Here is a 13,984-nt window from a genome sequence, read left to right as displayed (position 1 = left end):
TGATTTTCTTTGTAGACAACAACAGATTTGTAATTTTACTTTTTTATCGTTTTGAGTGTGATTTTTGCCTTTATTAGATAGTACAGTGAAGCAAGGAGAGAGAGTAGAGGAAGACGTGCAGCAAAGGACCTCAGGATAGCCTTGCAGGACACGGTCACTTGCTCGATCTGTAAAGTAAACCAACACCACATTTTATGATTTTCACTGATTCGTCACAGTTTGTTGCTATATTATCACAAAGAGTATGCATTTTATTACTAACGTTTGCATACTGACTCTGTCTTCTTGCCATTTCATCACTGTTTTGTCACTGTCTGTGAGCGGTCACACACCTGGTCCCCATCTTTGAAGCAAGCTTTTCAAAGGCTCCTACACTGGTTTCCCTACTGTGACTGCAGATTTAATTTAGATTTTATTTAACCAAAGAAAATATTTTGAATGTTTAGATCTGCATCCAAATCTTAAAGTACTCAAATTCAGATATGGAGTAGTTCAAAAGGAATCGGTACATCACTCCATGGTGTCCTTTTCTTCCATACATCACACTAAGATCACATTTAACCAATGAAGAAAAGCAAAAGTTTTGATCCTGTAGTCTGTTTAGGAACAACGCATAGACTGAATCTTCATCACATGCTGTGCAGCAGCTTAGTCGATGTTTTAAGAATATCATATGTATTCTGTGTGATCTGCAACAGTCATAAAAGTGAGGGAATCACATTTCTAAATCTCATGTGCAGGCCTAACCTACTTATGTCATAAACCGTCATGATTATAACAGTACAGAGAGATGCTAGTGTTGAATTTAGACTTCTTCGTCCATGTTGTGTGATCAGAGAGAATATTACAGTAATATTACAGTAGGTGTGATGTGCACATCGCTGTGTGGCCTGATGTAAATCACAGGCAAGATGAAGTGCAGTAAACAAGCTGCCTAAAACCATTTGTAAACATTTTTTCAGGGATTTTCCCCTCACTACATCAAAGAAGGCTCGATGGATTTTTTTTTAAGAAAACAAAAACGGCTTTTTTCTTAGTAATGTCTTTGATGGGCATTTTGTCTGTCACTTTCAATGTGATTTTTGTTGATTGCAGGAAGGGTATTTTTTGCAGCATAGTTTGCCAGATTGCATAAAATGGGGGCATGTGGCTGAACAATAGAAGAAATCTCTTTTAAAGGAAGTCGCCAGCTAGTTTGTTTAATTGCTTCAGCCAGTGTCTGTATTCACGGAAACGCGTTTCTGCTACAAAGCAGTGGTGTCACTTACAGTCCATTAGGCCCATATTCAGGCTCACATTCGGCTCACAAAGCCGGTAATTTCCTCCGTCTCCCGGCTCTCGGATTCTGATGTGCTCTTTGATATTTCTTCCCAGGTCTTGTTTCATGTCCATGAAAGATCAGTTTTTATCTCAGGGGGCAATGCTAAAGCATGTTGTAGGAGGGGAGAAACATTGTTAAAAACATCTTCATAGCAGGGGGTGATGGAGGTTGGGAAGGGAACATCCCCCCCCCACAAGGAAAGACACAAGACAACGAGATACTACATAGTGAAGACGCTGTGCTTTATTGCACAATTCCTGATTTGGATGAAAACAACAATTTTTAAAAAATGGATGCTAATTTTATCCATTAGAAGCAAAACCTGAAAGCAGATCATAGTGTGAAGCATTTCTCAGGAGCTCTGCCTCTGGTGCCTTTGAGCATTTTCCAACATGATTTACATTAAACCACGCCATTAGCTTGAAAGCGCATCAGATAGAAAAGATATTTAAATGATGCTGGTGCTTAATGTCAAGCTGTTTTCTGTTCTTGCATGTCTTTGCAGGGAAGCGGTGCCATAATGTAAACCTGCCATATCAATATATATCCCTGTTTGCTTTGATATTTGCATCTTCACAAACTCAACTTTCTGCTTCCTCTTTAGCCTTCCGTAATTTTTTAATTAACCTCCACTGTACTGTGCTGGATCTGCTTTTTCACCATCCTGCTTTGCCCCTCCTCGTAATTAAATACAGGAGTACAGTATCTGCAGAGAATCAGGTAGCGTCGTGATTTTCTGCTGAATTATTTAAGCCGTGAAGCGCTGATATCAATGGGTGGGAGCGGCTGTATAGAAACGACTTCCAAGGAGCTGGGAGGTTGCAGAGAGTTCACCGTGATTCTGCTCATCTCCGTTCTCTTCACACCTTGTCTCTTTGAATTCACAGATGCGCAGACCTAGCTTTGATATAACACAAGGGGGAAAAAAACAACCAGATGCATAGGATTTTTTTTTTTTTAATATTCTTTAGATATAAAATGGTGCATATTTAAATTCATTTCATATATTTGCTTCTGGGTCATCTCACTTACTTTTAATGGATTGTTTTCAGTATAAATATCTCTGCTCTTAAGTGCATCTCCTTAAACATGCAAAACACTTGCGAGGTTGCTTCAAGCCCCTTTTCCATTATGGTTCTCGGGTTTCATTTAGTCCCTGTATACCCTGCACACCGCTTTCCCAGTACACATAATTGCATTTTGCTATTTGTATGCTACAAATGAGTCCAAACTGAAACTAAGGCTGAACTGCTGAAATCATGAAAAACTCAATTATGCTGCATCTATCAGATTTTCAATCCAATTTAAAAGCCCCCAGTATTTATAATACTTGTGCTATTTGAGGAGACTTGAAGGTGCGAAATATCAGCAGGGCTGCCATTCTTCTGGTTGGTGATGATGTTCATTTCCAGAACACTGACCCAGAACTATTTTTGCAGACTGTAGGTGTTTAAAAACATATTCTGGTGCACTCGCAAAGGTTCGGCGTTCTATGAACCTTTTGAAACTGAATAAATTGCATACAGCTAATGTGCTATTCATGCGAGTTGTCTGAAGTCTGAATCACTCGGGAAGAAAGCCCTGCATTCACTGCAACTTCTTCTGATCCTGAAAATGAAAAGAAGCATTTTGAAGAGCTGGGTTTTTCTTTTTGTCAGGTGAGATGAAATGATGGGTATTACTGAGAAGCCCTAGAAGCAGCAGCGGTCAGCAACAAATTGCAGGAGAGCAGCTTTCAAACTTCTAGTCACATTCTTCTTGTTTTTCAATGCAATGATATGCTTTACATCTGTCCTTCGTCGGCTTATTCGTGTTCAGATTTAGAGGCTGGTGGAGGCTGATAAGGCATTCGCTGAGAGATTTTCAGAAAAAAACTCAGACATATAGTCAATTTATAGTTATAGTTCAGAGGACACTTGCACACAGACAAAGGAAGAAACTCCAAACAGGAAACCAAGAGCTGAGAGTCACACTGAGGATAGTTACTGTGAAATGTCAGAAATGCAACTCCAGGGCCATGCACTTTAACTATGTTAAAAAAAACACACACACATAAAAAGATTATTGCTTTATCTTCAATCTTCCATTATGTTTAAATAGACTTTTACAAGAGTGGAACCAATTGAAAAGATGAAAGGCGTTCTGTACTTTACTTGTCAGAAATCATCATCTTGTAATAGGAAAGATTATCAGTGACATGCGTTCCCCTCTCCTCTCGGTGGCTAATGGGCAGACTGCCTCTGACGACTTGTAGAGCCTTTCAGAGAACATCCAGTGTGATGTTTTTACCAAAGTGGCAAAATATGATTTATGGGCAGAGATTTGAACCTTCAGCATTGACGTGTGTGACGGCAATCAGCGCTGTCAGCTGTAACACGTGTTGTGATCACGCTACACAGTTTCTGAAATCACTAGTGCTGATGACTCAGTATGTAATCCCTTCCACAGAACAACTGCTTTCTCCTTATATGTAATCTCACTAGACTTTAAGAGTTAAATGACATATTCATAGCTTTAATATAGTAGACTTTGCAGTCTCTGAATGGCATTGCTGGGATTTTTAAAATATTAAAGGCATAATTTATTCAAGCTCAACACTTAACCACGAGAGGTTTGATGACTTGAAGCTTAAATGAAGTTAAAAAGCACATATACAGCACACATAATATCCACACAAAAAACCACTGTTGTCTTCCAAGTTAAAAGAAAAATCATTTTAATCATTTTTACCTTCAATTAAAGTGTTTCTACGGTTTTAACTTTCTCTGCAAATTATTTAATGGTCAAAGAGCACATTTAAAAGAAGTCTTTGGAAATGCAGCTAACAGGGAGAGGTACACAGGTAAGATGGAAATTTACACTCACCAGACATTAGGTGCACCTTGCTGGTACTGGGATGAACCCTTTTGTTTTCATAACTGTCTTAATTCTTTGTGGCATTCCCGCCAAATGGCCTATATTGACAGATTTGTCTGGTGCTCTTCTTGATTGATTTCTGGTGCCTGGAAGCAGCCATCAGAAGATGGATGCACTGCAGTCAGCAACAATACTCGGGTAGGCTGTAGCATCTGTGCTAAGAAGTCCAAAGTGTGCCAAGAAAACATCTCCTACACCATTACACCACCTGTCCGAACAGCTGATACAAGGCAGGATGAATTCATGCTTTTATGTTGTTTTATGACAAATTCTGACCGTACCATCCGAATGTTGCAGCAGAAAATCAAAACTCATCGGACCAGGTAACGTTTTTAAAGTCTTCTGTGTTTTGGTTCTAAAAAGTGGTTGTTTGATTTACTGTTTCCTTCCTAGCAGCTTGAAACAATCTGGCCATTCTCCTCGACCTCTGGCATTAACATGGCATTTTCACTCAGAGAACTGCTGCTCACTGGATATTTTCTCTTTTTTTGAACCATTCCCCGTAAACCCTGGAGATGGTTGTGTGGAAATATTCCAATAGATCAGCAGTTTCTGAAATACTCAGAACAGCCAACACCAGCCAGCACCGATAACCATGTCATTAAATCACCTTTGTTTGAACTTCAGCAGGCCGTCTTGCCCATGTCTACATATCTAAATGCTTGCTTATATGATAGTGAGTGTATATTTTAACTGTAGGATATATACTCTGTCCATGCTGACAAATCCCACAAATGGTGTCATCGTGTTTAGCTTCAAGGATGATCGTGCTGTGTTACATCCTCAGAAAACAATGACACCACGAAAATATGTGAATATATCTGCATGCCATAGCATTGGTCATATTGCTGATGTTAGCAGGGTGGTGATGGGAAGGCTCCAACCACACCCTCCTAATCTGTGAGTCAACCAGCAGCACCAGGTCTCCAAGGTCACTACCAATGAGATTGTGATCACCATCTAACAGGATATAATATGTGTAGCAGAGCAATATATCACATAATAACTTTATTTCAAAACACCACACCAGTGGATGGATCACAAAGCCTGATGATGTCATGAACTGAAAATGCAAAATATCTTTTTTTGCTGAAATAGCACAATAAAGCCATGGACTGACTGGTATTTATTGGCATTAATTAAGTAAAATTAAAATTTAGTGAAAAACAGTGCAGTATGTTTATAGGTACACAATATGTTTAATTTGGCTGTAATGTTTAATTTCTTAGTCTGTGTTTAGTCTCTAATGCCCGTTTCCCTTCTCATAATGCTCAGCTGTTCTTCTATAAACGTTCATCTAGATGCAGCAGTGGTTTAAAAAAAAGAGTGTTGCCCAGGAGAAAGACTCTCAGATTGCCTGCCTCTCTCTTAATCGCTCACTTGCTCACTCAGCATCCCTTTGGAAATGCACCCCCACCCTCACACAAACACACACAAACACACACACACACAGCTGCTTTAAAAACAGCAGCAGCACTTCTGCACGGTGGGTCAATGCTAGTATCCCTGCACTTCTCTAATTGAGTCCCTGATGAGAGATTTCCTGAGCTTGCTGTCTTTGAATGTCGATAGCCGTCGACTGAAGCATCCCCGCTTGTAGTCACAGTGTCAGACTACAGTGCGCGACCTGATTAAAAGACATTTCCAAAACTAGGACGCGTCATGCCTCTAAATGTCTGGTCTCAAAGTGCAGTATTCCCAGTTTTCCCATTTTTAACAGTGCTGCTTTGTGACGGATGAACTGGGAAAGGTGGGAGCCGTCTCAGAAAAATTCAGTGAGCCTTTTTTCATGCCTTGTCAAGATCATCTTTTAGTTTTGTTCTTACACAAAGGAGTTAGCCTTTTTAGCCACAATGGATATCCAAGACCTTCCAATTTGAGTAGCATCATCCCCAAAGTCATGTATATGATGAAGGAACCAATTTGGATTGTATAACAGTGTGTATAATATCTTATAAAGTGTTAATATATATAATATATTTATCTAAAGACATGCATTTAGTGGGGTTAAGTTAACTGGTAATTCTAAACTGCACATAGGTGTGAACATGAGTGCGAATGGTGTCCTGTCTCTATGTGTTAGCCCTGTGACAGGCTGGTGATCTGTTCAAGGTGTAGCTATGGTAGCTGGGCTCCAGTCCGATGGATAATGTCAGTAACAAGCTCTTTCTCCATATTAACTCCAGCCTTCCAGTATGGAATTGTAACTGATTCATCTTAATGGTGGGAGTCCTTGGTCAAGCATAGTGCGGTTATACACTCCAGGGTCTGTAAGTGTCTCTCATAACATTTTCGCCATAGCGTATCTGCACTTGCATTTAAATACTTAAGTTAAATGAAGCATAGAGTTTCAATCATCAGGACCCACTGAGTGACCTCCTCGCAGCAGCTACAGAGAAGACATGTTCCTGCCCTTCATTCATTATACTATGAATAAAATCATGGAGGCATGAAAAGGCAGGCAGGTCATCTGTAATAATGTATCCACAGTGTATGGCAGGAGAAATGTCCTTCAAGAGACAATGAAAAATTTATGTCTCATAACAATGAGACCTAAACGCAGCAGAAGCTCCGGTGCCAGATTCAAGACTTCAGTGAGCATTTTAACAAATATTCAATTTTAGTGGGAGTGAAACAAATTCTCTTTAATAAATCAAGAAATCTCTGTATGTGTGTGTGTGTGTGTGTGTGTGTGTGTGTGTGTGTGTGTGTGTGTGTTACACCTATCTTTACAATGGGTCTATTGCTGCAGTGTCAGCTGTTAAGGTCACTGTTATCAGACGTGGTCTCACTTCTTGGTTTGGGGTTTAATGCATGTTGTAAAGCAATACATGGCTGTCTGAAAAGATATAGTCATCCTAAAATAGTACATCCAAAGTTGGTACATCCAAAATCTTAGCATTCAGCTAATAAGTAGCCCAGTGCAGTTTTATAGAATACAAGTGCAGGACACTATACCACAAGGTCACTGGACAGTAGCCAGTGCAGGTAAGATTTAAGTGTTTTGAATTGTGCTAAATGAATGAAATTAAATTACTACTAAAACAGCAACATAAAACAGAGGAACTTGAATATCTAAACCATTTATGCACCGAGGGGTCGGATGGGTGTCACGTACCAATTCATTTATCTTTGTGGTCTTCAGTGTCTGATTATTCACTGAGCATTCATCCCTGTATGCTGACTCATCTCCTCCTGTGATGAACGCAACAACAGTCAACAAATTTAATCATGGTGTTGGATGTGTGGACTAGTATGCAGCTGTAAGCATAGAGGGAGTAGAGGACTGGAGTCAGCACACAGTCTTGAGGTGTACCAGCGTTTAGTGTAATGGAGGAAGAGAGGTGAGGGGCCCTATTTTGACTCTCTGTGGGTGGTCAGTGAGGAAGTCTTTGATCCAGGTGCAGATGAAGATGGGGAAGCCAAAGTCTCATAGCAAGCTGATTAGGATATCAGGCATGGTATTGAATGCAGAGCTAAGGTCACATAGCTCCCTATAGTAATAGTAAAGTTTTTGAGAGTGCACGCATATGGTTGAATGTGTGCATGTGTCCCCAGCACATGTGTGCCAAGTTGCAGCATATGTTTTTTCAAGCTTCTATTTTTTTTTTTTTATTTACTGAGGATTTAAAAATTTAGAGATGCTAGTTTGGTCACAGCAGCAGCTCAGGTGCCGAGCTGTGCCTCTGTGTGAATTTAATTGTTTGATTCTGGCAGTATCATGAATTTATTTATTTTAATTCTGTGATTTTTGATCACATGGAGAGGCCAAAAGCATGGTGCCACTTAGACGACGAGGTCTGTGCCTGGAGGATATTTACTTGTTGTGAGTTTAAACTTTAAAGACTGGAGTTGATGTGAGTTTAAATTGTCATTAAGGAGCGTTAATGTGGACTATTTGTGGAATTGTATTGTTTGGATCAGCCGTTTATTGTCAGCTTTGGTTTGGTCTTCTTTTCTCGGGCTATGAAGACAGGTTGGTGCAAATATTTTCATTAATGGCATGTTAAGAGTGCAGCACTGGGATCAGCAGTTTCCAAAGACCTGAAGGCTCAACCTGATGGCTGGATAGCTGCCTTAGCAAATAATTTGCTGTCCAGTGGGAAAAGTTTCCCACATCTTACTGCTGATGGCGTGGAGGTCTAATGCCTGGTAGACCCTGCTACATGAACCCACTTGAAGGGTGAGGGGGATGGAGATGGAGACGCAACCCACCAAAACAGCACAAAGAGTGCTGCTACTGCTAGGCAACCCCATTATCATCCCCAGTTTATTGCATTTCTGTAACCATCCAGCTGAGGTCACAGCTGTTTAAGGGACTTGTTATTATATAAAAGACAGCTGAAATCAGTGAGTCTGTTGCTTCTGTGTTTTAGACACACACTATTAGACACACAAATGCACTTTGACTCACTGAAACCCGCTTTGCTCACTGTAAAAGGTTTGCTGTCTGTACCTAAAATCTGTAATCCTGCAATGAGCAACTATTGTCCCCTGTATGTGCTGAAGAGAGAAAGAGGGGATTTTTGCATTCAGGAGACAAGCACATTTGAGAGGTAACTTTGTGGCTGTGTTGTCAAACAGCGTATCGCAAAGTGTTTGCATATACTGTCTTGCTACAAAAATTAATGAACAGTAAGTTCGCTGTGCTTCGTGCTGTGTTTAAACTGAGCACAAAGTGAAACCGAAAGAAAAGATAATGGAATTTCCCCAGAATCTCACCAGACCCTGTGTCCTCTCAGAAGACCTCAGCGTTTCTTCACCTACACTAAATGTTTTCATCTCTTAAAGAGTCCCAAAATTTGTACGGGAAAGGTGCCAGTTTGGATTCAAAGCTCTGTGTTCTGTGTTTCCTCTGTTGCCCTAAAGAGCTCTAAAGAGACTTTTGTCAGGTTTTAAGTTGTCCACTCCGAATCATAACTCAAAACACTCAATGACAGCCACCTGTGGCCTAACTAACACAGATATGCTGTGGTAGGCGTTATCTTCACTTCCATACACCCAGACTTCCTCTTTACACTCCGTCACATTTTTTTCTTTACCTTCACTTTCACCGAGAAGCTGCTTTTCGTTTTAATCGTTTAATCTTCATGAACAGCAAAGATTTACTGCGATGGAAAACCTACAGACTTCATCTGAGGGTAAGACCCTTAAATCAGTTCTGCACAATGTTTGTTTATAGGATCTGATACAGAAGGTGTTCGCAGCATCGACGCAGTTATTAAACTGTTGCTAATGCAGCTGCAGACATTAGTGAAGAAAGGAGCTTTGTAGAGAAGTAAATGAAGCAGCGGTTTGTAACAAGAAACAATACTTACGTGTTATCTAAATCCAGCCGGTTACTCAAAAACTTTGACGTTAGAATCGTTACAGTTATTAGGTTTAATAATCGTTGTTGATGACTAAAGGAAAGTTAGACAAAGGCTGAAGCAGCTTCAAAGCAGGCAAGGCCCAAAGCTGCCCTCACATGCTTCAGTTTGATCATTTGTCTCCACAAACTCGATCTTATTTAACAATCCAGAAAAAATCAGAATAATATATGACAGTTTTTACTGTTTTAATGACCTTTATTGATAATTAAGTGAAAAAATTGTCACACATTTTTCATTGGAGTGGTACTGTGTGAAATTCTTTGGTGTTTGGGACTTAGGCTGATATGTAGCATAATTCAAAGGCATGGCAGCCATCTATAATTGTGTGGATGCCCTAAAAGGGCTTCCACACTATTGTTTTCCTGTTTCTCTTTATTCTTTATTATTCTTGGGGTTTCCGTACACTTTTTGCCGCTTAACTACTCCCTCAGTTTTCAGCCGATTTTCTCAGTTCAAACTTTAAAAAATTCTGCTCTTTCTGCTAATGTTTACTATGACTTTTGGTGCTCATAACTTCTATACTTTTTGAGATATTGAATTTTTTTTGCAATATTTTTTGCCCATTTCTGCCATATTATCAGTGGCCTCACTGATTTTCCTTGCCGGGATGACCTGTGTTTTAGCTCAGTGAGATGAGCACCCGTTCTCAGACTGGGAGGCCGGGGTTCAAATCCCGCTTATGGCAACATTTCTTTCAGTTAACAGTTAAACTTTTTTTAACTCAATTTCAGCTTTTTCACCCCTTTTCAGCAAAATTTTCAGTTTTTTCACCACTTTTCAGCACAAATCCCAGCAGTTTTCTGCTGTTTTCAGCAAAAACCTCTTTTCAGCAGAATTCTGAAAAGAGTTCTGCAGAACTCTTTTCAGCAGAAATTCTGCCGATTGAACTCTTTTCAGCAGAATTTTCACCTCTTTTAAGGCCAAATTCTGCTTATTCACCTCTTCTGCAAAATTTTCAGCCTTTTCACCTCTTATTAGCACAAATCTCAGCTGTTTTCAGAAAAAACACTTTTGAGCAAAAAATTCTTCTGATTCATGTCTTTTCAGCGCAACTTTCTGCTTCTTTACCTCTTTTCAGCAGAAATTCTGCTGATTCACCTCTTTTCTGCAAAATTTTCAGCCTTTTCTCCTTTTATCAGCACAATTCTCAGCAGCGTCTGCTCATTTCAGCAGAATTGTCCGTCTCTCCACCTCTTCTTTGTCAGAGTGAGTTTAGCTCAGTGAGATGAGTGGCTGCCTTGAAACCTGGAGGGCCAGGTTTGAATCCTGCTCAGGGCAATTTTTTTTTTTTCACCACCATACAACTTTTTGCAACTTTTCATCTTTTTCAGTTTTTGAGCAGACAGCTTCAGCATTAAGGCATCCACACAGCATTTTCGCAGGAAATTCAAATTTTTCTAGTTTCTATATGAACTCTGCATATATACAAGACAAACACCAGGGCCATGTTCCAGACGGCACGTTTAACAAACTCTGAACTGATTGTGAATTAACTACGTTTTGACTTCCTCAAGAAAAAGTTCATTTTAAATGTTGTTATATCTTTACAATAGCATGAAGCCTGTGAGGGAAATACATATTTTCAAGCCTTGATCTACATTTAAAAAATCTTAACATTTTATTTTATTTCCTCGTGTGCTTTATGCTATAACGTTTGTGCCACATCTGCCCTAAATTAACACTAATGATAATTATTTTAATTTTCTCTTATGGTTACTACATCAGTATGTGCAAGCTCTTTAAGCAGAAGTCACATTTTAATGCTGAAATCTACATATTGTTGTTTTCCATGAATTTTCAAGTATACTGTTTTACAAAACAAAGTAGTATTTTTTTAGGTTAGAATGCAAATTATTGTTGTTTACTTACAGAATAACTGGTTTTAGTGGTTGAATAATATTTATGAATAATATCAGTGAAGTAAAGCATGTCAGCTCAAATGTGGGTGTAAAATCATGAATTTAGTTTGTTATTTGTTTGATAATAAAGAATATAAGTTCTAGTTTTACACTGGGTTTTTTTTTTGACAGATCTCTAAAATATCTCTGTTCTAATATATTTGTTAAGCACTGTAACGCAAACCACCAGGTTATTCCTTTCAATATTTTTTCTTTCATTATAAAAACCTAATTAAAAAAAAACAATCAAACAAAAAACAAAAAACAAATCAATTTTTTATCCTGAATCATAAACATTTAACTTCTTATCCACAGGAACCAGGTTTCCTGCTGCTCACTTACATATTTTTTTTTTTTTCAGATCTTCCGCTCTGTTTTAGATCATACATCTCATCGCATTGCAAATCTCAGTGCGACGGTCTTCAGTTCAGGAAAGTTTTCACTCTGCCGTATAAAAATGACTTCAGGAGGAAATTCTTTGACAGCTGCAGTGTTGCTGGTAAAATATTTATCATACAAACTTACAAGAAGCTTTTTAAAAAAAATAAAACTAATTTTTTTTCCATCTATGTAACTATTTTGTAACTCCCTCAACATTTTCTGACTCACGTCGGCATCACTGTGTGAATTACATGCTACTTTTACTTTAAATTGATGCTGTCATCACTGTCTTCCTTCTTCAATCATCAGCTCTCATTTTCATGTTGTTGTGCATTTCATTTCATTTCTTTCTTCTTTTCCACCTCCTGCTGCTCTCTGTTAGTTGAGCCATTCTCAGTTTGAAGCGTGTTTCTACTTTTAAATGTATTCTTTGTTCTTCTTTGTTTTCAGTTAATCATGATGACAGTCTTCAGTGTCCTCACTCTCTCCTGTCCTTCAGAAATGTATCAAGTACAAGACCTTTGCTGTCCAAAGTGTCCTGCAGGTAAGATCCAGCTGAATGTTAGAGGCTGATTTCACTTTGGTTAATAAATATGAAGTCCTGCTTTTTACTATCTGTTCATTTATCCAATTTCAACTTTACAACCTTAAAGGTTCTACGTTTTAGATCAGTAAAAGAAACATGTATTTGCTGTTTTTTCATTTTAACAGGAAATCGAGTCAAGACAGACTGCAAAGAGACTGCTAACACTTCCTGTGTGGCCTGCGAGGGTGGAACCCACATGGATAAGCCCAGTGGACTCAAACAATGCACTCACTGCTCAATCTGTGACCCACGTAGGTTTTTATTCATATTTCTTATTTATGAAACTAGTGAAGCTGTTACTGCTGTATAAGAATTAAGATAGATAGATAGATAGATAGATCGATAGATCGATAGATCGATCAGGATCTGAAGAAAAAGAGGGCATGCACAACAACATCAGATACAATTTGTGAACCACGGGATGGATTCTACTGTGTTCGCTATGCAGGTGTTCAATGTCAGATGACACATGAACACAAACGCTGTAACCCAGGGGAATACATCAGCCAAGCAGGTTGTATTCTTGTGCTTACGTGTAAATAAACTGGATGGAATAATATTTCTGTTGCATACTTGCAGTGGTTTCTCAATATGGTGTTATTAACTTTGTAGTAAAGCTGCTCTCCATCATTCCACCACATGAATGAACTCAGAAAGATCATATTTAGAAACTAAAACAAGGAAATGTTTTTAGATGTATTTTAAACTGGTTGTCATTAGACACATATAATTACTCTGATGTCACAGTCACTCACTGATCCATCATGATGTACATGCTGAAAATGGTGTATATTCGTATTGATGTAGGAACAGCCTTCAGAGACACTGAGTGCTCTGAGTGCAGCTATGGGACATTTTCAGATGGAACTTTAAAGTTTTGTCGGCCACACAGACCGTAAGTGAAGCTTTACAGCAGATACAGACACGTCTGATTTCTTCCAGCAGCAGTGAGTGTGGCACATCTGTACATTTTCCTGTAAAATCTCTCTGTCCTTCCAGATGTGTATCACTAAACCTTAAGCTGATAAGACCAGGAAATGCTACAACTGATGCTCAGTGTGACGAACAAGATGAGAATGTGGTTCTTTCTTGGATCATCACTGGCTGCTTGTTACTGATTTTATTAATTGTGATACTTATAGCTTTGTGTCTCTTTAGAAAGAAGATTGGATGTCTAAAACGAGGTGAGAATAACAGAGAACAATGAAAATCTTATCATGATTTAGATAGAAAATAATATTTTTACACTCATTTTTAAATTGTTTTTCTTTTTGCAAAGGCGAAAAAAATAATTGTACGTCTAAGGAAGGTATATTTGAATATCAGAGGAATGTGGACTTTCTTGTGCATTTTGGTTCGTTTTTTTTACCAAGAATGAAGAAAAAGAAACAGGAATAGAACTGAAAACACTGAACGAGAAAACAGGTAAGACGGCCATGAGTTATTCACTCAAACCTTCTTTGCCAGACGTCTCTGCAGACGTACAAGAGGTTTGCTATTTAACTGAATA

General features: G+C 38.8%; 1 protein-coding gene across 8 annotated transcripts in view; it reads left to right on the top strand.

Annotated features, from left to right (window-relative positions):
• The first annotated feature begins 2,877 nt into the window (after positions 1 to 2,877).
• Positions 2,878 to 13,984, top strand: part of LOC102079249 (LINE-1 retrotransposable element ORF2 protein) — a 34,362-nt gene continuing 23,255 nt past the window's right edge. For 4 of the 8 annotated variants that reach the window (XM_019353042.2, XM_019353041.2, XM_019353035.1 and 1 more), the window contains exons 1-4: positions 12,732 to 12,988; positions 13,282 to 13,369; positions 13,474 to 13,658; positions 13,754 to 13,899. Coding sequence is in view for 2 of the 8 variants with exons in the window: in XM_025904101.1 (XP_025759886.1) it covers positions 9,328 to 9,378; positions 11,869 to 12,006; positions 12,339 to 12,432; positions 12,600 to 12,725 (409 nt within the window). In the remaining 6 variants the exon portion in view is untranslated. The other 4 variants (XM_025904101.1, XM_025904100.1, XM_025904102.1 and 1 more) reach the window with 4 other exon arrangements.

Source organism: Oreochromis niloticus, linkage group LG16 (genome assembly GCF_001858045.2).
Source record: "Oreochromis niloticus isolate F11D_XX linkage group LG16, O_niloticus_UMD_NMBU, whole genome shotgun sequence".
Classification (NCBI taxonomy): Eukaryota; Metazoa; Chordata; class Actinopteri; order Cichliformes; family Cichlidae; genus Oreochromis; species Oreochromis niloticus.
The sequence above is the reverse complement of the archived record's forward strand: the minus strand, read 5'-3'. Positions and strand labels throughout refer to the sequence as shown.